Source organism: Anolis sagrei, chromosome 1, assembly GCF_037176765.1.
Source record: "Anolis sagrei isolate rAnoSag1 chromosome 1, rAnoSag1.mat, whole genome shotgun sequence".
NCBI classification, from domain to species: Eukaryota; Metazoa; Chordata; class Lepidosauria; order Squamata; family Dactyloidae; genus Anolis; species Anolis sagrei.
Genome location: NC_090021.1, coordinates 122,387,605 through 122,414,953, shown reverse-complemented (window position 1 = coordinate 122,414,953; position 27,349 = coordinate 122,387,605). Strand labels below are relative to the sequence as shown.

Here is a 27,349-nt window from a genome sequence, read left to right as displayed (position 1 = left end):
TTATTATTATTATTATTATTATTATTATAAATCTCTGTGATTTATTATTATTATTATTATTATTATTATTATTATTAGACACTTGGGATGTGTTCAATTTGCGATTTTGTGATACGTCGTCCAGCATATATATCTCAAAAATATATAAAATGGAAAATTGAAGGAAAAAGGAAGAGGGGCCGACCAAGGGCAAGATGGATGGATGGTATCCTTGAAGTGACTGGATTGACCTTGAAGGAGCTGGGGGTGGTGACGACTGACAGGAAGCTCTGGTGTGGGCTGGTCCATGAAGTCATGAAGAATCGGAAACGACTGAACGAATGAACAACAAATATTTCGTTTGCTGTGACATACTGTGTTTTTGTGTCAGTAAAATAATAGTAATAATAATAGGGACACACACATGCTGCAGCCAACATCAGTGATGCTCAGTGGTTGGCATAAAACTTCTAAACTACCGTATATACTCACGTATAAGCCAAACCGACCAGAATATAAACCAAGGCATCTAATTTTACCACAAAAAAAATGAGAACACATACTGACTCGAGTATAAGCCGAGGGTGGGAAATGCAGCAGCTACTGGTAAATTTCAAAATAAAAATAGACACCAATACAATTACATTAATTGAGGCATCAGTAGGTTAAATGTTTTTGAATATTTACATAAAACTGTAATTTAAAATAAGACTGTCCAACTCTGATTAAACCATTATTCTAACCTTCTTCAATGTAAATGTGCTTACGTATTCTTCCAATAATAATAGAGTAAATTAATAAATGTAATAATAACAATAATGAATAGAGAAAATAATTAATAGAATAATTAATAGAATAAAATAATAAATGTAATATAATAATAATAGAGTAAAATAATGGAAATGTAATACTAATAATAATAACAATAATAACAACAATAATAAATTAAAAATAAATGTAATAATAAAAATAATAACAGAGTAAAATAATAAATAACCTTGACTCGAGTATAAGCTGAGTGGGGCTTTTAGGCCTAAAAAGGGGAGCTGAAAATCTCAGCTTATACTTGAGTATATATGTTATTTCAACCCTAAAAAATTATACGTGAGTTCTGCCCTCTTGAACTTGAAACCTGGATGCTAAGTAGAGCATTCTGAGTGTCATAAATAACCAGCAAGAAAGAAAACTAGAAATGCAGAGCAATGTGCCAACTTGTTCTTTTGCCTTGAAAATATTTAACATCTGAGAACGTCTTGGCTGTGCTCATGAACTTTGCTTGTTTGTTTACAAAGGACTATTGCCAGGCTAAAGCATGCTTGTTCCTTGTCTCAGGAGGAGAGGAAAACGTTTGCAGGGGAAGGGCAATGCAATCATAGTGGGTGACATGCAAACGTACAAGGGTCCCATGTAGCTATATTATGGCCTCTGAAATGTTTCACCTTGGACGAGGCAAAAGGGGCACCAGACAGAAAGCAACAGTGCCTCTCTGCCCCATTTTGAGCTTGTATAAGTGATGAAACAGGGGCCACAAGCACAGCTGCAGCACACCATCCCACTCATTTGTTCTCTGCTTTTGGCTTTCTTTCAAGCAGCATTTACTATGGAAACAGAACTGGCTGCTAGTTAACACCACTGAGAAGGAAGCCTTTTATCAGGGTAACTGATTATTAACTGTGTGAGTCTCTTTCTGCTGTGATGCTGGGAACTGGGGCAAGGTGGATAGAAGAGGAGGCGGTCCTCTAGTTTTCTTGACACTACATACTGGTTGCAACTGTGATTTTACATCAAGTCAAAATACTGGTCAAGAGGGTTGTGGACTTGATCATTTATATTTACAAGAAATTGACCAGCTTAGGATGGTAGCAGAATAATTGTTAGCCTCTATCATTTCTTTTTTTAATTCACAAAGCTTGCCATATATTCACAGATATAAGTGTGAAAAGGGAAAGGTTCCCCTTGACATTAAGTCTAGTCGTGTCCGACGCTGAAGGGTGGTGCTCATCTCAATTTCTAAGCCGAAGAGCTGGTGTTATCCATAGACACCTCCAAGGCCATGTGGCCAGCATGGCTACGTGGAGCGCTGTTAACTTCCTGACAAAGCAGTACCTATTGATCTATTCACATTTGCATGTTTTCAAACTGCTAGGTCGGCAGAAGCTAGAAGCTATATAAGTGTGAACTGGTATTTCAAATAGCTCAGTATATCATCACCCACACTACTTTAAGGTACAGAGGCTGGATGGCCATCCCAAACAAAATAAAACCTCTTCCCCACACCCGTGCACCCTTCACCATGACTTCCAACACCAAAACACTATGAAGCCTTTAAGCCTATTTATCCTTATTCATGGTAAACCTAAATTCCTAGTGAAGCTCCTCTATATTACTGACTCTCTATTCAGATATGCCATGGCCAACTTCCATTTTTCTAAAAAGTCCTCAAACTCCTTGTGCCGGCAGGATTGCTGACCGAAAGGTCAATGAATCAAATCTGGGGAGTGGGATCTGTCAACTCCAGCTTCTCATGCAGGGACATGAGAGAAGCCTCTCACAGGATGGTAAAACATCCAAAACATCCAGGTGTCCCCTGGGCAACGTCCTTGCAGACGGCCAATTCTCTCACACCAGAAGTGACTTGCAGTTTCTCAAGTCGCGCCTGACATGAAAAAAAAAAAAGGATTTGAATGAGAGACAGCCAAGGAGTACCAGGTGCTATAGAATGCATTTCAGAAGTGGGCAAAGGCATTCTTTGCATTTTTTCCCTGTGTCAGGAGCGAGTTTTGGTGTGAGAGAATTGACTGTCTGCAAGGACGTTGCCCAGGGATGCCTGGATGTTGGATGTTTTACCATCCTTGTGGGAGACGTCCCTCATGCCCCCGCATGGGAAGCTGAAGCTGACAGAGGGAGCTCATCTGCGCTTTCCCCAGATTCGAACCTCCACCTGTCCGTCTTCAGACCTGCCAGCATAAGGATTTAACCCAATGTGCCATCAGGGGCTACTATTCCTTGCATGATCTTATGGCATTAAGGTGGCTTTCAACTAGTGACTTAAATTTACATGTATACATAGAAGATAGAATTTTAGCAGGTGTTACTTGTCACCTTCATCTGCTGAAATTCCCTCTTTGACACTATTATCAACAATATCAGAGCCCTGTCCCTTATTTCACTTGGCAACTCTACCTAATTTGTAGTAATGAGGAAAAGAGTAGACATGAGAGCAGAGTTAAACACATGCAATTCATGCTGGCATCAAGCTTTCTTGCCTCAGTTCCTTTAATAATTAGTCCTAAGGAATAATAACAAGAGGAACATGTTTTTTAAAGGATTACATTTAAGTTAGAGATTGAGGTATACTAGAGAACAAACAAAGCAGATGACAATAAAATGGTATTTTCCAAAGAATAATATCTACAGGTTTACTTAAATAAAAAGTATAGACAGACATAGTACACAATAGAAAGGCATACACTGAAAAATGTCTTTACCTCTACAACGTGAGTCTCTGTGTTAATTATAAAAATTTGTCCACCAGAAGCAGCCCAGATGGTTTCTTCCATCACAAGGAGACTTCGTACTGGAAGAACACCCAACTTCACTACCTTCTGAGGTTCTGCATTCCACGATCCATCTTTCAATAAAAAGAAACAAAAGTCATTAAATTAAGAATATAGTTGTCTGTGTGTAAATAATGACATGGCATGCTTTTATCGACACTAGTATAGCTTTTCCTGCTCAAAATGTGCTGTTTTCTTTTCTCAGTTTTGCTCCAAACTCTCCTCAAACTGGCTTTGATAGCTTTTTGTGCTGCTTCAGAAACCATTTTTATTAGAGACTGTACAAAGGTGGGGTGGCACATTGAATGAATCAAGTCAACAATAGTTCCACTACAATATTTTTGTAACCTTGAATATGTTGCTTAGTCAGCTACATTACTGAAAGCATTCCCTTAAAACCACTGGAAGGAGAGTTTCTGAATTACAATATAAATTGGATATCACGTGCCAAACCTCTAATACTAATGCCCAATTTCCTAGAGAATGGAATTGGCCTTCCTTCCTTTGAATATTTGGCAGCTTCCTCAGCACAACTCCTGTGGTCTAGAAAAAAAACTACTCCCATATTAGATGAAGTGACTAAACTAAAGAATTAAGTAATGCAATTCTGATTCTCCAGCAATAATTCGTGTTGAATTCTCTATTCTACTACTTTTCAGATTTGATTGATAAGTATGGCAAAATAGGTCAGCACTCCATGAAATGCTTTTTTTTTCAGGAATGACTAGAAAAACAGGTTGAGTCTTAATAGGGATTACTTTCTGTTTTGGCTGGTGTGAAGTGGTCACAATAACTGCACATTTTTATTAGGAAGAGAAAACAGGCATGATTACAACAAAATAGTGATCAATAGTGATCGTGTCATTATGTGAATGTTTTGCCATTGGTGGTATTTTTTCGGGGCCCTTCCATACAGCCATATAACTCAGAATTTTCAAAGCAGAAAATCCCACCATATCTGCTTTGAACTGGGTTATCTGAGTCCGCACTGCCATATATCCCAGTTCAAAGCAGATAATTTGAGATTTTATTCAGTGGTGTGGAAGGGACCCCAGTCAATTTGAAAAGGTAGTCTTTTGAACATGTTTACCCAATTGGTTTTGCCGTAAGTAAAAAGTCACACAAGCAATTGTTCTCCTCTTTAACTATATCCCCTCTGTCAGTATGCCTGACTGTGAACTGATGCACAAAGGAAATCCTCAGCACAGATTTCCCATAGCACAGCAACTGGCACAGCAACCAATAAAAAGCTCACATCAAAACATGAACACAACAGCTCCATTTTGCCTGGATTCCCTAGAAGCACTGGGAAAAATATTGCTTGGGAGAGGTAATATCCAGCCGTCATGACAAGGAACTGCTGCATTCTCTCACATGTGCTTGATCCCCTCATATTTGCATATACAACATCCTGCCACATTTGTGGCTTTGATAATATGTGGATTTAAAATGTCTAATTTAGGAATCTCTAGCCAAGTTCTATGGCCAACCTCCTCCACTTGTGCTGGAGGACCAAGATATTTCTAAAGAGCAATCTAGCAATCTTCTCCAATGTGATTCGATAGTCAGTTTCCAGCTGAAGTTGACCACAGATTCACTCAGGAAGACTGAGAAATTCCTAGAGAGACGTTCTCTCGGGTAAGAAAAATATAGCAATTTCTTTATTCGCCTTGTGCCCTTAAACCCAGCAATTGGCTGGCTGTAGTCACATATGCCAATATATTGATGTAAAGTGCATCTGCGTAAATTCCAACTATCTTTGCATAGTTGAGACATGTTCTCCTCAGATGTGACATAAGTTTTATGAAATCAAGGTGAGATCCAAGTAGGCTATCTCTGTTGTTTAAACTGTCTATCAATGACAGTACTTTAAAAAGAAAACAAAAAATTAAAACAATTATTATTATTATTATTATTATTATTAATAATAATAATAAATATGAATGCAGGAAAAGCAGGGCTCCAAATCCAATGTAGCCAAAATAATCCCAAAAAGAACAATCTTCAGGATATTGCACATTATCGGAGGTTAAGATCAGGGGAAGCCCTGCTCATGGTCCCACCTCCTTTGCAGGTGCGGTTGGTGGGGATGAGAGACAGGCTCTTCTTGTGGCCCCATGGCTGTGTAACCCAGTGAAATCAGATTAGCTCATTTCCCTCCTGATCTTCAGAAAGAAATTAAAAGCATGGATGTGGGACCAAGCTTTCGGACAACCATTTTTCAGTGCAATTAAGTGAATACGGAATAGTGCAATGATGACTGGAACAGCTTCAGACTATGATATTGGATTGTGTGGTTTTAATAATTGGTTTTAATGTTGAGTTGAGATGTTTTTAACTCTTTAGTTGTAATGTGTATGTTTATTTTATTTGTATGTATGTTGTGTGGCATCGAATTGTTGCCTACTTGTAAGTTGCTCTGAGTCCTGTTCAGGGTGAGAAGGGTGGGGTATAACTATAGTAAATAAGTAAATAACAATAAATATTTCCGTACCTTCCAGTTTTGTGTAGATGGCAATGTTCCCATTGACAAGGCCAGCAAACAAGTGGTGAGTTTTGTACACTAGGCTCATGACAGTAGACTTTTCTGGAGTGAAGAAGTGTTGAAGTCGGACTTTCTTTGAGCCCTGGCTACTTTTGTAAACAGAAATGCTGTTTAAAATATAAAAGGGAGGTGAGAAGCCCTTTAGTACATGTTAATATTTAAAGTGGTATGATATTCCCTAGATATATTTTTAAAAAGGAAGAAACCTTAATATGATAAAAAAGCCAAACAAGATATGACAAGAAGTGCTGCAATGCTACTCCACTGTGTCACTTTAGTCTCTCTTGTATAATGTAATCTGCATTTTTCACCTTCCTGGCTGCGCACTGAGGAGGAGGGAGGCATAATAGTGTCATATCATACGTTGGTTATGTACAATATTCCAAGAAAGAATGGTGGCAGCGTGGTGCTTCTTATAACGTCTTATGCAGTTCTTTTATGAACATGGTTGAGCCCAAGCCTTCGCTTACATTAGAACCATTTATATAAATGAGATAATAGTGCCTTTGGTTAGGATAAAGAACAGAACTGAAATGGAATAACGGGTTCAGTTACCACTTGATGGACACAAAATACAGTATGAATCATATTGATATATTCTAGAATTTGCTGTATGCAATTGGACCTTCCACCCTTTCCTAATAGGTGTTTGGGTTCTGACCTGGATCTGGACCACTGCATGGAAATAAAAGAAGTTTAATCCTTCATGCAAGCCAGTTTTTCTTTGAATTCATGCTCCACTCATTCAGAGGCTAAGTGTGCGAGAACATGGAAACTGCATTAGTAATAATGTGCATAAATTTAGAGGAAAACACTGGGAAATGTAGGGGGAGGGATAGATCAAACTCTGATGAGCTTGCCTGAAAGTAAAAAAAAGCTTGGCTGAGCTGCAAAGTTTGCATTCAATGGGGCATATAATTGAGTAAAGGTTTCCCCTTGAGATTAAGTCTAGTTGTGTCTGACTCTTGGGGGTGATGCTCATCTCCATTTCTAAGCAGAAGAGGTGGCATTGTCCATAGACACCTACAAGGTTATGTGGCCGGCATGACTGCATGGAGCGCCATTCTATGGGCCCGCTGGTGGCGCAGCGGGTTAAACCACTGAGTTGCTGAACTTTCTGACCGAAAGGTTGGCAGTTCAAATCCAGATAGCGGGCTGAGCTTCCACTACAACTTCCAGAAGTCCCAGCCAGTTTACCAAGTTAGGATTTCTGGGAGTTGAAAGCCAAAACATCTGGGGACCCACAGGTTGAGAACTACTGCAATAAAGTTTACATGCGAGCTTTTGTTAGACCTTGAAAAATAAATAAGTTAGACAACAACTTCCAGAATCTCCCTCACCAACATAACTAATTTTTCCTAGCAATAGTTTTTGCCTAGTATGATTATAAATGCTCTGTAACCATCACTTTGCTGGCCCTCTGCCCTAGCTCTAACATATCAGCCAGAGTATTCCAAATTGAGAGCTGTAATGTACCCGGCCAACATTTACTATCCATGGAAGACATTCACCCATATTACAATATTCAGTTTCAAAAATTCAAATCAAAGCACATGCTTGTTCCAGCAAAAAAAAAAAAAGTCAATGGTTCTCTCATTCATGATGAAAATGAGTGAAAGTTTGCCTCCTGATCATAAACATTTGTACTTTCATAAATGTCTCCTTGAAAAATTGTTGTCACTGTACCAACAAGCTGCCCGATAAAATGTTTATGCAGCTGATTAAAAATCTAATTCTAAGCACCGAAATTAGGCTAGTAGGCTTATCTTGGCTCTAAATGGGTTTGGGATCAGCCTATCAGTTAATATCTTATTATGATGCAATATCCCAAAGCCTAAATCTCTCTCACACACAGCTTAGGCTTTTAAATAAATGCTCTCACTCCTTTCCTGACTCCAAATCAGTTACAAAGTTCTATGATGAAAGATTGTGTGTCTTAAGGAGCTCAAAATGAGCTTATGGGCCATAAAATAAGTTGGAGCAAAATCTAATTCAATTAAGCACCCCTTGATTAATAGTAATTAGAATTTTTCACATTTTAACTGAAAGTGCCATTTATAGCTATTATTTGAGTACATTACAGAATGAACAGCTTTCCCCATTTATTCCAATATTGTACACTGATTTCAACACAGAAATAAGGAAATGGAACACCTGAATCTCATGACCCAGAAAATCTATGATACAGTGCAGAAACTACTTGTGTTTTTAAACTTGCTGAACTTGCTGACCAAAAGTTCAGCTATTCGAATCTGGGGAGTGGGGTGAGCTCCCACTGTTAGCCTGAGCTTCTGCCAACATAGCAGTTTAAAAACATACAAATGTGAGTAGATCAGTAGGTACCACTTCGGTGGGAAGGTAACAGTGCTCCATGCAGTCATGCTGGCCACAGTGTTGTGGCTCTTCAGCTTAGAAATGGAGATGAGCACTGCCCTCCAGAGTTGGACACAACTAGACTTAATGCCCTTTACCTTTTATTTGTGAACACAGTGTGTGTGTTTGTGTCAAACATGTATTCTTTCCACTCATTCTCTCTTTATCCTGTAAATCTAAATAAATAATAGTGAAGCAGAAACTGGAAAATCACCTTCCTTCTTCCATGCCTAAACCTATGGTAGGCACACTGGAGGGTTTTGTGGGTGTATCTTCTGTCTCCGAAGGCACATTGGGCTCTTTCTGTTTCTCCTCTTCTGGAATGTAGACCATGCACAGAATTCTCGACTCCACATTGAAGCATTCAATGACTTTTGGACTGGAGTTTTGAAACGAAACAATGGCAATTTGGCCCATTTGATTAGTACAACTGCCAATCTAAATTAGGAAGAAAAGATTAATGTTCTTCTGTAAGGAAGATCTTTGTAAACAATAATGCTAGCATGGTAAAATTAATCAAAGCTAATTGGATCAAGGTCTTGATAATTCAGTGAAACATTTTTCTGTCAACTAAATGTCATAACTAAATAATGACACTTGAGGAGAAAGTGGTTTTTAAAAAAGGAAAAAAAAACTCGTAATAAGGAAGCTGTGAATGTCATTGTTCTATGTTCCTTTGAGGGCTTTAACTGCATAAGGTACTACAAACATAAATGTGTACTGAGTGATATAAGAGGCTTTGTTTGTTAAGCCTCCAGATCTAAAAATAGTTTCATTATAGTTGATTTTGACCATGAGAGTAATTCCAAAGCAACATCAGGCAGAACAAACAGCTTGGGTATTTGTGTGACTCAGGCACCTTCTAGAAAGGCACACAAAAGATTACGATCAAGGCATGTGGCCAATATAATTTCCCATTTCAAACAACAGTTTCCTCAGTTCTCTTCCACCAATAAATGCCTCAAATGCTTGCACTGGTTGGGATAGTTTTTTTTCGTGTCAGGAGGAACTAGAGAAGCTGCAAGTTGCTTCTGGTGAGAGAATTGGCTGTCTGCATGGACGTTGCCCAGGGGACGTCCAGATGTTTTGATGTTTCACCATCTTTGTGGGAAGCTTCTCTCATGTCCTTGCATAGGGAGCTGGAGCTGACAGAGGGAGCTCATCCATGCTTTCCCCAGATTCGAACCTCCAACCTGTCAGTCTTCAGTCCTGCCGGCACAAAGGTTTAACCCATTGTGCCACCGGGGGATAATTAAACATTTGGCATTAAACTGAGATTTTAAGTAGTAAATAAGTCTCACATCCCTCATTTCAAAACCACAGGACTCATTTTGCATGAACCAGCACTCTTAGCAACTAAACTCACTTCTTTTGCCCATCAAGAGCCATGCTAGAGAAGATGCCATGAGATGACTGAGCTTTTAGACCAGATGTGATTCATATAACCATATTTTGTCTTGGTATGTGTATGTCAAAATCGGATGCTTCGTGTTTTGGTATCTCGTTTCACTTTTCCAGTTTAACTACAACATGATCTACATTTTTTCATGGTAAAACTTGTAGTATTTTCTGCTCAACAAAGTGCCAAAGGAGAATTGGATGGGAGGTGGTCTTATCACAATGATATATGGGAAAGGAAGTTAGAACACTATTCATGAGTCAACCATCACATCTTCTACAAGCTAACATAACAATGAATTACAAAAACAAAACAAAGAGAAAGAAACTTAATTATGTATATATACCAATATTTCTTGAGATTGGCCACAAATCAAAGATCAACCCTTCTGGCTTCAAAAATGGCACCACTTCTAGAACTTACTCTGAAAAATTAAAAGTCTTACCCACAGAAAACCATGTTCTTTAGAGAGGGAATCTGGATCGGTTTCTTCACATGAGTATGGTTCCGGGTTATAAACAGCACATTCAACCTTAACACAGAAAATAAAGTTATATTAATTCATTTACATTTGGAAAAAAATGCACAATACTTTTTGAATAGTTTATCATTGCCATTGTCCCAACATTGATATATCATGAAACTAAGACTGCACTGGGAACATTACACAAGCTCCACCCTTGCTATATATGTGTGTGTGTATATAAATAAAAATCTTGAACGATTACAATCACAGCTGCTTTTGTCTCCACGCTTCCTGTTCTATCCCTTTGGTTATAGCCAGTAGAAGATTTTATGCAAGGACTGTGTCGCTCCATGTCCAATACAACACTTATTTAGCACGTTAGCAAAGAGTGTTTAATAATCATATCACGCCTGCGCACATGGGATTATCTACTTGCAGCCATTGGATGCTGATTGTTTCCAAGTTAGTTGAATTGGTCCTGGCAACAGGCAGATTTTATAGCTTTAGGGACAATTTTACTTTCAGTTACAACAAATAAGATTTGGTCCTCATTAACGAAAAAAAAAAAGACTTGGTTTCATCCTGTGCATTTAGTGGACTCTACAATTTTGATCTCAGTGAAAAATATGCTGGTATAACCTCCTTTTTTGTGTCAGGAGTGATTTGAGAAACTGCAAGTTGCTTCTGGTGTGAGAGAATTGGCTGTCTGTAAGGACGTTGCCCAGAGGACACCCAGATGTTTTACCATGTGGGAGGCTTCTCTCATGTCCCCGCATGAGAAGCTGTAGCTGACAGACAGGAGCTCACCCCACTCCCCAGATTCGAACAGCTAATCTTTCAGTCAGCAGTCCTGCCAACACAATAGTTTAACCCATTGCATCACTGAGGGCTCCTTATAACCTCCATTAAGTGGATCATATCTAAGCACACTTCAGTAAATGTTTTATATCCTTATCAATCAAAATTAATGTTACTCACCTTAAATTCTTGTTGCTTGGCCATCATCACAGGCATATGCTTAACAAGGAGAGGATGTTTCTCTTTTTTTATCTGATTCCCATCATCATCTATACAGAACCAACCTAGGAGATTTTCCTCAGCTGTAAGAGCAAACAAGTAAACAACTAAGTAGATTATTGTATATAAGCATTTTCTTAATTATCAGCCTTTATAGGACAAAGTGATAGTCAAACATATTTGCCATCATAATAAAAATAATGTCTCTTTATGATATTTAGGTGACCTCAAATATTCATGCACGGATCTATCTATCTATCTATCTATCTATCTATTTATTATTTACTATATTTATATATCCCTTTTCTCACCCTGGGCGGACTCAAAGTGGTTTATATCATATTAATGGCAAAATTCAATGTCAAACATACATGTAAAAAACCAAATCACATCTAAACAATAACATATAACTATAAGCTAAAATCATTAAGACCATTAAACATAAAACAGAAGCAACATTTAAACATTGTAACATAAACATTAAAATCACATGATCCAAAATTGTAAACAAAAGCCATTCCAATTGTCAAGTGCACATATTCCCTATTTATTTCTTGCACTGCATTATTTTGCTGGCTAAAGGCTTGGTCCCACAACCATGTCTTTGTTTTCTTTCTGAAGGCCAAGAGGGAGGGCGCTGATCTAATCTCACTGGGTAGAGAGTTCCAGAGCCAAGGAGCCACCACTGAGTAGGCTGTCTCTCATCCCCACCAACCGAACTTGCAAAGAAAGTGGGACCAGGAGTAGGGCCTCCCCAGAAGATCTTAACCTCCGTGATTCATAGATACATTCAGATAGGTAAGCTGGGCCAGAACTGTTTAGGACTTTGGCTGTGTAAGGGTGAGACAAAAAGCTTAGTATGGGGGAAGTGACAGTGATTGTTCAGAACTGATCTCCGATCATATATTGTTTCAATTTAGGCAGTGCTAGTTATCTGGAATTCTCTATTCCTAGAGATCTCAAAGGCCAGGATACAGTGGGGTGCTTCCACTGATAGAACTGCTTTTGTCAGAGTAATTGAGAGGGAAATTCCTCGTCTCCAGAATGGTCCCTTCTGGTTCACCCTCAAAACTTATGCTAGAGGTCCAAAGTCATGCTCAATGCAACATTGAAGGGTAGAGTGGCGAAGAGAAATCAGAAGTTTTGGACATTATTCAAAATGTTATTGGTATTTATACAGTCTTGAGTCATTTCCCAAAGTGTCACACGGGTAGGCTTGATCTACAAATGCTGCTGGTAGAAACACAGATTAGCTGCCTGATTATTTAAACTTGTTCTGTTAGGCCAAACTATACATATGATGGTTGTGAAAGCTGGACAATGGGGAAAAAATAATAGGAAGATAATTATCTCCTTTGAAATGTGGTGCTGGAAAACAGTTATACGGATTATCTTGGACTGCCATAAGGACATTTAAAATAGCTCTGAGAGCAAAGAAAGTCTCAACTCTCCTCAGAAAACAAAAATGAATAAACTGAGACTTTGAATATATCATAACACAACAGGATACAATAAGAAAGACAGTAAGGTTCAAACACAGATTAGAAAAAGAATAACACTCATCATTACATTGATGTATACAGGTTGAGACTTTCTGATTTGTAACATTGCGATTTGGGTGTTTTTGGGGGAGTTTGGAATACAGTACAACACTGTATCTGTGAGGGATGGATATATTTCAAGAGTGGAAGACATGGATAATAATGAACCTTATATTTTGATTAAATTAGGCCCAAAAACATATCACAGAATTGTAATGGAAGATCTAAAGAGGTCTTGTTAAAGTGAGTCCTTCTCACACTCCTCCTCTTCTCTTTCTCTCGTGACTAGCCCCCTTTCCCCAAAAGAAGAAGTGAGCGGCAGCAAAAAGTTTTGGAGCATTTTGGATTTCTGAACAAGAGAAACCCAATCTGTATATCCAGTTCCAAAGGCAAACATCACAATTCTAATAAAAATTTACATTCAAAATGAATGAGAAGGAAACGCTCACAGTTCTTTTGACATACAGATGCTTTAAAGGTACTAAAAGAAAACCTTACCCAGAGCAAGCTTAGCCATTTGTAAATTTTTGATCCAAGATTGTTTGATGGCAGGAGTAAATGTATTGAACACTGCTGTAAAGAAAGTAGGTCGGCCTGATCTATTGGAAATAAAACGAAGTCAGTGTAGGGAAACAAGAAGGGTCTTCTGGGTCACAAGCATAGCACAAAATAAATTATTGTAAATCCAAATGCAACAGCCTACGTTCTTAGTATTGAGATGAATTAATTTAAAACTGAAAAGCATAACTATTTGACACGGGGTGGAGGTCTATCAAGTCTGAAAGATAAAGGACAAATGAGAGTGCAACTGCCTCCAAGGGTATAAAACCAGACATGATTTCCAATATATCTCAGACCAAACAGAAACCCTTGGTGGTAGATTCATATTCAATATCAGAATAAGAAAGAAAGATATGTTCCCATCCATCCCATGGGTGCTCTTTCAAAGAAACCTCAACCATCCCCTGCCTTGGAGGAAGAAATCTGGTTCAACCTCAAGAGCTGCAGAAGGAGTGACAGCAAAATCTATCCTTGGGTTTGCTTTCTTGCAGCACTGGACTTAAATGTGTTGCCAGATTGGTGCTTACTTGTCCTGCTTTCCAGGAAGCTGAAGCTGAATCCTACAGCGGTCTGCTGCTCTGATTTCATCCTCCTTTCTCAAGATAAGTTTTTGTAAGCCCGAGGTCCAATCATGTGCCACTGACTGATTTAAATTCTGACAGAAAAGAGAAAAAACAACAACAAAGGACCTTATGTTGCTTTCCATGTATATTTCCAGTTCCATCAAGGATTCACCATCATAGGTGCTAGCATGGGACACATTCCACTTATTATAGTAAGAATAATAATAATAATAATAATATTTTTTTGACCACAGACATATGACCATTTCAAAATACAACACAGGTAAAAGGCAAGGCTAAAAGGAGAGGGCAGCAGCTGACCTATTTACAGTCAGGTTATTATTATTATTGCAAAAGTATTTAAGAGCAAGAGAGTAAGGTATAGTGATTTGAATGCTAGACTATGACTCTAGAACAGGTCTGCACAACTTGGCAAAAATGAAATAGGATAAAGGTCTTTGGGCCGCAAATTCTCATTTGTGAGGGAGAAACATTGTTTTGCTATGACTACCCCACAACAACTTCATAGTGAAGCTACATTTCTCCCTCATAAGGGAGGGTAATAAACAGTGGGCAGTTGATGGTTTTTCCCACTGGAGACGACAAAGGCCACCTAGAGACAAAGAAAAAGGAACAGCGGCGTAACCAAGTTTCTTCTTCACAGACCAACAGAGCAGAGTTGGCGGTTTTGCTGCCAGGTGAGGAGATGATAGAGGCAAAGAGAAAGGAAGAGCAGAAGAAGTCTTTCCTGCCTTTTTTTGTGTCAGGAGCAACTTGAGAAACTGCAAGTTGTGAGAACTGGCCGTTTGATATACGTCAAAAGTCCTTTAAAGCACACATCTTTACCCAATGATACCTTAATCAAATTTCAATCATTTTCTGTCAACAACTAGAACAGCAGATATTCCAGGAACTCCTAACATAGAGATGTACAACTGTCACGGTCATATAGTTCCATGTCTTGACTAAGTGTATATCCATACTTTCTAATTGATTCCCATGGAAATGTAGTTCAAAATATAAGTCAGTTGTTAAAAATCATTTAGCAAAGTCCTGAACTGCTATTTTCACCACTACATTTTAATGAACTTTTGAATACAATTATTGTTTAACTAGCCTCAGAGGAGATCAATGTCCAATCCCCTTTGAAGGAAACCACATGATAGTGTTGCCATAAGGTGGAAACAGCTTGCACATTAAAACAACAAATGAATTAGTATATAAGTTGTTGCTTTAATGTGCAAGCTGTTTCCACCTTATCGCAACCCTATCATGTGGTTTCCTTCAGAGAGGAGTGGCCATTGACCTCCTCTGAGGCTCAGAGAGTATGACTTTTTCAAAATCCATGTAATGGGTTTCCACGGAGATTTGACCCTAGTCTCCTAGCATTCTAGTCTAACACATAAACTGCTATACCGTGCTGGCTCTTATAAATGTACTAATTTAACAAAACCTAAAGTAAGGGTGATAGTCTACACCAGTGGTTCTCAACCTGTGGGTCCCCAGATGTTTTGGCCTTCAACTCCAAGAAATCCTAACAGCTGGTAAACTGGCTGGGATTTCTGGGAGATGTAGGCCAAAATATCTGGGGACCCACAGGTTGAGAATCATTGGTCTACACAGTTCAAATCTTAAGGGGACAACAAGGAATTTTAAAAGCCTCAGGATATGTGAGTAGGAATGTGAACCTTGGTGTTAACACCATTTTGCTGTAGTCCATTTTTCTTCCAAGATATAGTTCAGAAAAGCAAAAGACAAAAGGGTCTGTGGGTAGTAGGGAAGGATTCAGTATTCTTCCCACATAACTTCCTTCATTACTTTAACTACAACCTTCATTATAGATGGAATGAGGAATCTGGCCATATCCTGTTTATACTGGGTGGCATTTCTCCATGTGGTCATCATGTGTGCATTGTACCCAGAAAGGGGACACACACACACATATACACCAAGCTGCGCTGAACAAAAAGTCTTAATTAGTGCTTAAATTTTAAGCACTGCTTGAACACTGCCAAAAACATTCTTGTGGTTGATTAAGCCGTAAACGGAAGCCAGGCAACAGAGTGTTCTATCTTTAAAAAAAATATTACCACCAACACATGCTAATTCTATGATCGTATTTTCTTCCCATGCAATTCTAAGCATTTCCGTATCAAATTAGCAGCTAATGGGAAGGCCCTGTTATTATTGCACTGTAACTCAAACATGAAGGCAGTAGGGAAAAACAAGATCAGCAAGGCATCGATAATCTACTTACAACTCTGAAGTTAAACATTTAACAATAAACCAATTAGGGTCTGAACAGATTATGTGTGCTTGCTTGGACATACATACTTGTATGAAAGACCACTTCAAGCCACCAGGGCATTCAGAAAGCCTTAAACTTCAAAGCAGATCTAGTATTTCTTACCTGGTAGTTTCCTTTAAGACTCCCTATCAGTTGACTGATTTGGCCAACTACATTCAAATCATGCAAGAGATTCTGCAAATCGTGATAAAGTTGTCCTGGTCCCATATAAAGCTTATCTGAAAAGAACAAAATATATGCATTTATATACACGTGCTATCTAGAACCCAGCTTTTGTTTGTTTTAATACTAGTCATTAAACAAAATAAAATATTAATTCGTCATTCATTAATTCCTTAAACACAGCTTTGTAACTAGAGAAATTACAACATCCTATCTTTAAAGAATTTTGCTCATCCAGATTCACAAAAGATAGACCTTGAGTTTGAAGCAGTGCTGTAAAATTCACTCAGTTTCCTACCCTCTCATCTTTATTTGGCAACAACACAAACAAGACTTCTTTAAACTTGAGGTTTCTCAATCTATATATATATAATGCTTGGTGCATAATGAGTACCTTAAAAACAAAAGAACCAATGAAAAAAACCACACCAAATTTGGCAACAAAATGTCTCACTACACAAGGAGTGACCATCACTCAAAAAATTATGATTTTGTCATTTGGGAGTTGTAGTTTTTGGGATTTATAGTTCCCCTATAATCAAAGAGTACTCTGAACTCCATCAACGATGCAACTGAGCCAAACTTGGCACACAGAACTCCCATAACCAACAGAAAATACTGGAAGGGTTTGGTGGGCATTGACCTTGAATTTTGGAATTGTAGTTCACCTACATCTAGAGAGCACTGTGGACTCAAACAATGATGGATCTGGAACAAACTTGGAATGAATATGCAATATGCCCAAATATAAACACAGATGGATTTTGGGGAAAATAGCCCTTGACATTTGTGAGTTGTAGTTACTGGGATTTATAGTTCACCTACAATCAAAGAGCGTTCTGAACCCCACTAACGACAGAATTGGGACAAACCTCCCACACAGAACCCCCATGACCAACAGAAAAAACTTAAGGCCATCCAGTCCAACTCCTTTCACCAGGGCAAGAAAACGTAATCAAAGCCCTCCTGACAAAGAGCCATCCAGCCATAGATATAGAGAGATATATATGACTCACACACATACAGATATAGTATCATAGATTTGAAAGGGATCCCTAAAGAAGGACAATTGTATGTTGCATGTTCCAGAGTGGGCAAACCAGACAATTTCCACATCAACAATGACAAAGAAACAGCAAGAAATACTGTTTACCCACAAGCATAAAGAAATTACATATATTAGAAACCAACATTTTCTCATTATTTTATATTCCAGATCACCAGACTGGGCCACAGCAACGCGTGGCAGGGGAGCAGCTAGTTGGCTTCTAAGTATAGTGAGAACTCGATGGAACTCATGACACAGGAATAGAGTCAAACTCAATGTAAAGCTTTAGAAGAAGAAAACTGGAAAAGAAAAGCTTCCTTCACTGTCAGTTTTTCTTATTTAATTCAAAATAAATAACACCTGATTAGTTAATGCAGAAGAGAACACTGTTTTTTAAAAAAGCCATCAAAAACCTGAAACATTACTCCAAATCACTAGGGAGCATAGAATGGAACAACTATGCACCTGTTTTTCAGCAGACTATCACCTTGGAAGTAATATTTCATAACATTATCTTCCAAGATATAGTTCAGAAAGACAAAAAAGAAATTGCTCTGAATAGCAAAGAGTGCATGAAGCGATAACTTTTTCAAAGTACCATAAAAACTAATTGCATTAGTTTTCACACTATTAAAAACACAAAATACTCTTTCTTTCTAAAACAGTGGTTCCCAACCTGTGGTCCGTTGTCTTGAAACCCCGGGACAACGAGAGTGACTGGTCTCACAAAACCCTCTTATAGTGCCAAGGCAACAGGGATGTTGGAAGGGGAGAGGCTGACTACCCACAAAAGATTACTACTACCACATTAGCTCTAGATTATTAAATATGGTTTTCTGTGCACAAGGGGATAGTGATTACTGGATGGGATTTGTTCTGCATCAGAAATTAGAGCTGATGTGGTCTATCCAATGCAATTTTCTGAATCAGCACTCCAAGTAACCAAACCAAATCTAAAGTTGACCAAAAACTAATTCATAATCCCTTTGGTACTAATCTTGGAGAGTGGTCCCTGGTCAAAGTGATCCCTGGTCCAAAAAAAAAAAAAAAAAAGGTTGGGAACCACTGTTCTAAAACATTGGTGGTAAGGTCATTTTGAAGGAATGTTTAACTATTTTTCTAGTTTTTCTAGTATAGTTAATGTGGAAAAATAACAGAAAGTAAACAGATGATGAAAGCACTGTTGGCCCTCCAGTGCAACTCAATGGTCAATGTCCACCATAAGTTGATTATAGAGTCATGTTGGAAGAATGAGATTCTGAGGGCCTTTCACACAGCCCTATATCACAAAATATCAAGGTAGAAAATCCCACATTATCTGAGTGTGAACTCAGATAAACTAGTTCAAAGAAGATATTGTGGGATTTTCTGCCTTGATATTCTGGGATATAGGTCATTGTGAAAGGACACTTGGAGAAAAGAATAAGTATCTCTAGAGTTCCTCTAGTTCCCCCAATGTGATTTTGATGAATGTCTCATGCAGGAGTTCCTATACATTCCTAAATAGGTGTTCTCCTGGGTGTTTTTATTTGTGGTTTTTCAGTTTAATGGAGGCTCTGTGCCCCTAAATATTGCATGACAAGCCATACTGGTAGCAGAAATTGCAAGAGGTTCCATTCCTTTCCTCCTTAAGTGAACAAACCAAAGGCAGGACCCTTCCACGTAGCCCTCTATCCCATAAGATCAAGGCAGAAAATCCCACATTATCTGAGAGTGAACTTAGGTAACCCAGTTCAAAACACATATTGTGGGATTTTCTGTCTTAACATTCTGGGATATAGGGCTGTGCGGAAGGGTTGGCAGCCTACTAAAAGAGGTTCTATGTTGGTTCCAAAACTGCCAGTTATTTGTATGAGTCAAAAAAGATACTTTATGACACGATGGGAAATTATACCCACCTTCTGAAAATGGGAAGCTTGGGAAATTAAACAGCATTCCTTTCAAATGAAAAAAATGGGGTAGTAAAAATCTCATTTAAATTTCCTAAAGCCATATTGTCTGAAAGTAAACCTGAAGGATATATGATGAAATGATGTTTGGCTTTATGATTGTATCTGCCATAAGTCCCCTTGAGGAAATAGGGCAGAATACAAATAAAGTATGATTATTGTTGTTGTTATTGTTATTATTATTCCTTGAAAACATTTTGTATCTGTGGGAGAACTGTCATCTTAAGTATATTAACCTTGTCATAAATTGTGAACTTGTGTGATGTTCACCTACCTATCCAAATCCAGAGCTATTACCACAAGCATGTAAAAAGTTGTTTAATTGTCTGATTAATATCCCAAGGAACCATATGGATGAAGATCTAATAGCTTCTGGATGCTAGTTGGCAAATAACCCCATCAAACATAGCCTCATATTTAGACCAATTAACGTAATAGCCAGAAAAGGTGTCAGAGCTATAAATTAATTTTATCAATTCGCTGCACCTGTTAACCACAAATCACTAATACAAGCAGATTGGAAATCAAAGCTTTGATACTCCAAAGAAAAGGGACAATGCCTAAGGACCATATGACTGAAATCAAGTGATCATAAACTGAATATCTATCAAGATCTGACCACAATCTTCCTGTTAATAAATCTGACAATTCACGTTAACATGCTAAATGCAGTAGATGTAACAAGAACAGAGGATTTTCCTGATAATTTGAATTATTATTGAGATGAAACACAAAATGAAATGTGATGCCAATTTTCAATAATACTGCAAAGGATGGCATCAAGGGTTCTTGTGAGGACAAGGAGGCACGTCTTCATTCCACCCACTGAGCCATCTGCCTGTCATCAAGCCGCATACTGAAAAAGCACACAAATTCAGGACTGACAAGAACATGGATGTTAAACGATATAAGAATGCGAAACTTCATTATATATCCACAGCAATTCTTGCTATATATCCAAAAATAACTGTGTATGGGAAGATGATGCAGCAGATACAAACTGTATAACAAGAAACAGCCAATTCTTGCCTAAACTACTATGTAATAAGGTTTAGATGAGAGGGGAAAGCTCCAGCAGTGATTTAGATGTAGATCTCTTACTTCTAAAGCTCTAAAGATTCATTATTAATGTCAAAGCCAGCCATAAAGCAAATGAGGTTTATTTTTAGCTACTGCTGCTCTACAAACTTCCTGAACATTTTGTTATGTAAGTGGACCTCTTTACATCTGCACCATCCTCAACAATAGTATTGCATTTGTCTTTCACTATGGCTAGCCCTAGGACTATTGGTGTTTCCATAGCTACCCCTGAAATGTTCCCTCTTCCACCCACTCCCACAACAACACTTGAACAAATACACGGGCTTGGAGGAGGATGAGAGAAAATGAAGTTTTATAAAGTATTTCACATGGATTCACCATGCTAAATACTGTTGTACACCAGAGCAGGAGCACCTCTGACCTTAAACACCATACCAGCTTGATAAAAACAGCAAGCAGTTTATTAAAGAATAAATGTTGGCAAAGCAATAAAAATGGTAAAAACAGTATAGTCCCAAGATAAAGACTAGTCCATAATCTTCAAGGCACAAGGTAAAAACACAAGATTAAAAGGTACAAAATCTATAGAACAACAAAACTTCAATTTCAAAGTGTATTTCGCAAAAAAGCCTCAATGGTGACCCAAAGAAACCTGAAGAGGTAGCTGACACATTTCAAATGAAAGAATTAAGTCCTGATTTTCAGATTAACACCTATGCCTGTGCAATTTTATGCAAAAAACTTACTGTAACTGAGTTTCAAAGATGATCTACAACCCCAAATCCTATTTACTTCAATTTCACCTAATTTAGTACAGCGATCAAGGGATTAAAGATGCTTCTCAGCGTAGAAACTCAAGCATGATCTTTACACTAATCTAATCTTCCCAAGTAGCATATTCTTCAAAACTCTTGGAATTGAGAAAAGTACAGCAGCAATGACCTAAATACAAGTGTCATCTCCAGCTGAACTAGAACAACTGAATTATAAAAAATTGCAACTTCCACTACTTCATTAGCTGTATTCTGTTCAGTTGTAACAATCAAAACATTTTTTTCCAAAAGCAAAAATTGTGCTTGTGTTGAAATGGCTAGGTGGAAAGACTCGATATTCCGCATACTATCAAAAGGAGTTTCATGCACATGAAAATTACTTGTGTCAAGGAAATGCATATACACACAGCCTTGATGCAATTGGGGTGTATGCATATGGAAATAGAGTACTGGCCATGATCATCAAGAAGAAATCTTTTGTTGGGGACAGGAAAATCTACCTCCTAAATTAGCTTGGACTATCAAGTACTACAGAGCTATGAGAAACAGCTCTAAGATAACACTATATTGTCCAAGGCTTTCATGACTGGAATCAATGGGTTGTTGTGAGTTTTCCAGGCTGTATGGCCATGTTCCAAAAGCATTCTCGCCTGACGTTTTGCCCACATCTATGGCAGGCATCCTCAGAGGTTGAGGGGTCTGTTGGAAACTAGGCAAGAGGGGTTTATATATCTGTGAAAGGTCCAGGGTGGAAGAAGGAACACTTGTCTGCTTGAAGCAAGTGTTAATGTTGCAACTGACCACCTTGATTAGCACTGAATAGCAAAACCTGACTGCTTCCTGCCTGGGGGAATCCTTTGTTGAGAGGTGTTAACTGGCCCTGATTGTTTTTTGTCTGGAATTCCCCTATTTCTTTTAGTTTTGCTCTTTATTTACTGTCCTGATTTTAGAGTTTTTTAATACTAGTAGCTAGAATTTTCTCATTTTCATAGTTTCCTCCTCCTTTCTGTTGGAATTGTCCACTTGCTTGTGGATTTCAGTGGTTTTTCTGGTAGTTGTTAGAGTGGCCCAACATTTCCGTGTTCTCAAATAATATACTGTGTCCACACTGATTCACCAGGTTCTCCACTATCGCTGAATTCTCAGGTTGAATTAGTCTGCAGTGCCTTTCATGTTCCTTGATTCGTGTTCGGGCGCTGAGTTTGGTGGTCCCTATGTAGACTTGTCCAGAGCAGCATGCATGAAAGGCACTGCAGACTAATTCAACCCAAGAAGTCAGTCATAGTAGAGCACTTGATAAACCAATCTGGACACAGCATATTATTTGAGAACACTGAAATGCTGGACCACTCTAACAACCATGTCAGACTACATGGAGAAGCCACTGAAATCCATAAGCATGTGCACAATTTCAACAGAAAGGAGGAAACCATGAAAATTAACAAAATTTGGCTACCGCCATTTAAAAATTCTAAAATAATGACAGTAAATAAAGAGCAACCCTCAAAATCTTTGGCATTCCAGACAAGAATCAATCAGGGACAGCTAACATCTCCAAACAAAGGATTCCCCCAGGCAACAACCATCCAGGCTTTGGAGCTGCAAGGCCATTAAAAGGCTAATCAAGGTGGCCAATTGCAACATTCACATCTACCTCAAGCAGACAATAATAAATAATAATAAACTTTATTTATACTCCGCCACCATCTTCCCAGTGGGGACTTGGAGCGGCTTACATGGGGCCAAGCCCGGACAACATATTACAGCAAAATAGAAACAAAGCATAAACAACAAACAACATAATCAAAATTATATAGAAAAAAAGTAACATAGTCATAAAATAACATTCCAATAAACACAATCATGATAACAATGGGTAGGCCACATGTACAAGATAAAACGATTAAAATCTAATGAGATAAAAATAGGAGCAGGTTATTTGCAGGGAACTCATAAAAACAAGCAGTTATGAAGCTAAACTTCCAATTTGGAGGCCGTGTACTCCAGTGGCAAAAGCGTTGAAGGGTGCAGTAATGTCATGTTGTGCACCTACTCACCAAAGGTGCAGCGGAAGAGGTTCTTTTTGAATGTGTAAGGTTCTTTTTGAACGTTTCTAGTGAAGGGGCTTTCCTGATCTTTCCAAGTAATGAGTTCCAAAGTCGGGGAGCCACAGAAGAGAAGACTCTCTCCCTTGTGCCCACAAAATGAGCTTGTGAGATTGGTAGGGGTGAAAGGAGGACCTCCCCCGAAGATCGAAGGGCCTGGGTTGGTACGTGGAGGGAGATACAGTCACGAAGGTAGGCGGATCCCAAACCATTTAGGGCTTTGTAGGTGAGAACCTGTACCTTGAATTGGGACCGGAAAATAAAAGAACAAGAGTTCTTTTTCCCACCCTGGACATTTCACAAATATATAAACCTTACTTGCCTAGTTTCCAACAGACCTCTCAACCTCTGAGGATGCCTGCCATAGATGTGGGTGAAACATCAGGAGAGAATGCTTCTGGAACATTAGCCATACAGCCCAGAAACCTCACAGCAACTCAAAAACCCTATATTGTTATACTGCAAAGCACCTTATATTCTGAGAATTGAGTTGAACAAGCATTTTTTTTTTCATTTTTATATAGCCCATTAACTATCTTGAATTGTTATCTGTGCAAGCAGAAGGGGAAAAAATCCTGTACGCCTTTCCCAAGGTCAGGAAAGAAGCAGCTGTGTGTCTAGTAGCAAAATCCTTGGTGCTTTAAGCAGGTCATGTGGGGTGTGTATTAAGAAGCAAAGTGAAACAAAACTGCTTAATCCTTTATCATGCTAAAGTACAGTAGAGCTTCTGTTCGATAAAAGGAAAAGCTGTCATCATGTGATGTCTCTTTAAGCGTTTCTCAGTTGTCTGTTTTCTCTGTAGCATGAAGCAATCCAACAGATATAACCCCCGTGGAAAACCCGACCACATTTAATCTTCACCACAACATCTGTGTCAATGCTACAAGTGACCTTAGAAGTCCAAGGCTGAAATAACAGAGAGCAATGAATGTGAACGATCAACCCAATAGTTAAGAGAGTTTGCATTTCCATGCCAAAAATGAAGAGGAAAAAAAGAAAAGGAAAACAAGCCTATCTGTCTAAAAAGGGAAGGCAGACTTAAGAACTGATCTTCACTTCATTCTCTTTTAGGGTTAAGAGGATTTAAACGATTAGATCATGTTCACAGCTAGTTAAAATAGTATTAATGTTGCCCAGAGATTGCATTTAAATTGTAAAAACAAGCCGATTTCATCACAGCAGTTCTTCTTGTTCATCACTAGAAAGCAGATCTCTATCATGGTAGTTTTATCAAACACTAGTAGTTTCTATTGGAAATTAAGCCAGTTACAACTGAGCTTTAAGTGTGAAATCATTTTTTTAAAGCTGCTGAACCATAAAAAGCAACAATCCTCTCAGCCATAAGGATGAACCTGCATGAAGCTTTGAAGAGCCTCTATAGAAATCTTCACAGAAACTGTACATTAGGTTTCTGGTGGATATCTAATGGAAATGGTACATATAATTTGAGAACCTTAACAGATGGTTTATGTTCTGATAGTATTTGTATATTGTTGTTGTTGTTGTTCATTTGTTCAGTCGTCTCCGACTCTTTGTGACCTCATGGACCAGTCCACGCCAGAGCTCCCTGTCGGCCGTCACCACCCCCAGCTCCTTCAAGGTCAGTCCAGTCACTTCAAGGATGCCATCCATCCATCTTGCCCTTGGTCGGCCCCTCTTCCTTTTACCTTCCACTTTCCCCAGCATAATTGTCTTCTCTAGGCTTTGCTGTCTCCTCATGATGTGGCCAAAGTACTTCAACTTTGTCTCTAGTATCCTTCCCTCCAATAAGCAGTCGGGCTTTATTTCCTGGAGGATGGACTGGTTGGATCTTCTCGCAGTCCAATGCACCCTCAGAACTTTCCTCCAACACCAAGGTTCAAAAGCATCTATCTTCCTTCGCTCGGCCTTCAATTTGTTTTAATTTGTTTAATTTAACAAATTAAATTGCTTAATTTGTATATTAAGCAATCTAAAAATCTCAAACTGTTTATGTTAAAATACACATGAAAGCAGATATCTAATCCCATATGTGCAATGGGTTGAGCTGTTGAAAGGTTGGCAGTTTGAAGCCACGGGTTGGGGTAAGCTCCCGCTGTTAGCCCTAGCTCCTGCCAACCTAGTAGTTCGAAAACATGCAAATGTGAGTAGATCAATAGGTACCGCTTCGGCAGAAAGGCAATAAAGGTACCTATGCAGCCATGCCAGCAACACGACCAGAAGGTGTCTAGGGACAATAAGCTCCTCGGCTTGGAAATGGAACAAGAGCACCTCCCCATGGCCAGAGTTGAGCACTCCCTCCAGAAAAGCAGAGATGAAAGGGGAAGCCTTTACCTTTGTTCTGTGTATTTTTGTATGTCATTGTTATTCCACTGTATTAAAGGCATTGAATGTTTGCCTATCTGTGTATGTTGTAATTCGCTCTGAATCACCTCGGGGAGATAGAGCGGAATATAAATAAAATGTTGTTGTTAGATGAGTGGAAAGTAACACTGTGTAGAGTACTCTGCAAGTTGGCATCAAAGCTTCAGATCTATCATTCCAGATATGATACCTCTTTGGAAAGGTTTCACTTTGGAATACAATTTCCAAAATCCATCAGCCAGCAATGCCCAATTAATTATGGCTGCTAAGTCTGGGAATTGTAAGGTAACTCTTCCTTATTCTGCAGAATATTAGCTTTTCAAGTGAGTTGTAGGGCCAGTCTACACATTACAACCTGGCCTCATCCTGAGTTGACTCCTACACAGACTTTATCCACTTCCAGTGAGAACTGAGGGTTTGTCTGGGTTAATCAGACTTGCACCAGTCAATGGACCACCACTGTAAGTAGCACCAAATTAATAAAACTCTCATTTGAATTTGGGGGAATTTCTTGAGGCTATGTTTAAACTAGTCAAGAGTAGAGACATCAGACTGGCAACAAAGATCCGCCTAGTCAAAGCCATGGTATTCCCTGTAGTAACCTACGGATGTGAGAGCTGGACCTTAGGGAAGGCTGAGCGAAGGAAGATCGATGCTTTTGAGCTCTGGTGTTGGAGAAAAGTTCTGAGAGTGTCTTGTACTGCGAGAAGATCCAACCAGTCCATCCTCCAGGAAATAAAGCCCGACTGCTCACTGGAGGGAAAGATACTAGAGACAAAGTTGAAGTACTTTGGCCACATCATGAGGAGACAGGAAAGCCTAGAGAAGACAATTATGCTGGGGAAAGTGGAAGGCAAAAGGAAGAGGGGCCGACCAAGGGCAAGATGGATGGATGGCATCCTTGAAGTGACTGGACTGACCTTGAGGGAGCTGGGGGTGGTAACGGCCGACAGGGAGCTCTGGCGTGGGCTGGTCCATGAGGTCACGAAGAGTCGGAGACGACTGAACGAATGAACAACAACAACAACATGTTTAAACTATTATCTATTTCTATTATCTACTAGCTGTGCCCTGCCACGCGTTGCTGTGGCCTATAGTAAAACTTATCAAAGTTGAGGTAGATATCTGGACTATTATGAAAGAGAGGTACCTACCTATTCCTTCCCCCTTTTCCTCCCCCTTTCTCTCCTTTCTTCTTTCTCTACCTCTTTCTTTCTTTCCTTCTTTCACTACTTGGTTTCATCCTTCTCCCTTTCTTTCATTCCCTTCCCCTTTCTTCCTTTGCCTTTCTTCCCTCCCTGTTTGCTTCCTTCTTTCACTTTTTATTTCCTTTTATTTCACCACCATCATAACAATAACAATAATGCAATGCATTGCCCCTGGGACCTGACACCTCTCCCATTCCCCCAGGGTCTAATAGGAATAATAGCATAATAATAAAAGAAATAACAATCTTTACCCGCCACGTGTTGCTGTCGCCAACCTTCCCTCTTTCTCTCCTTCTTTCCCTCCTTCCTTCCTTCCTTCCTTCCTTCCTTCCCTCCCTCCCTCCCTCCCTCCCTCCCATTTTTCCTTCTTCTCTTCCTTCTCTATCTCTTTCCTTCCTTCCCCCTTTTTCT

General features: G+C 39.0%; 1 protein-coding gene across 6 annotated transcripts in view; it reads right to left on the bottom strand.

Moving 5' to 3' along the window:
- Nucleotides 1-27,349, bottom strand: part of ARHGEF10 (Rho guanine nucleotide exchange factor 10) — a 127,718-nt gene that overhangs the window by 29,507 nt on the left and 70,862 nt on the right. For all 6 annotated transcript variants that reach the window (XM_060788525.2, XM_060788526.2, XM_060752708.2 and 3 more), the window contains 8 exons: nucleotides 16,412-16,527; nucleotides 13,966-14,093; nucleotides 13,376-13,476; nucleotides 11,298-11,419; nucleotides 10,299-10,385; nucleotides 8,669-8,892; nucleotides 6,031-6,188; nucleotides 3,468-3,610 (listed from right to left, as the gene is read on the bottom strand). In XM_060788525.2, coding sequence (XP_060644508.2) covers nucleotides 3,468-3,610; nucleotides 6,031-6,188; nucleotides 8,669-8,892; nucleotides 10,299-10,385; nucleotides 11,298-11,419; nucleotides 13,376-13,476; nucleotides 13,966-14,093; nucleotides 16,412-16,527 — 1,079 coding nt within the window. The remainder of the gene's footprint in view (nucleotides 1-3,467; nucleotides 3,611-6,030; nucleotides 6,189-8,668; nucleotides 8,893-10,298; nucleotides 10,386-11,297; nucleotides 11,420-13,375; nucleotides 13,477-13,965; nucleotides 14,094-16,411; nucleotides 16,528-27,349) is intronic.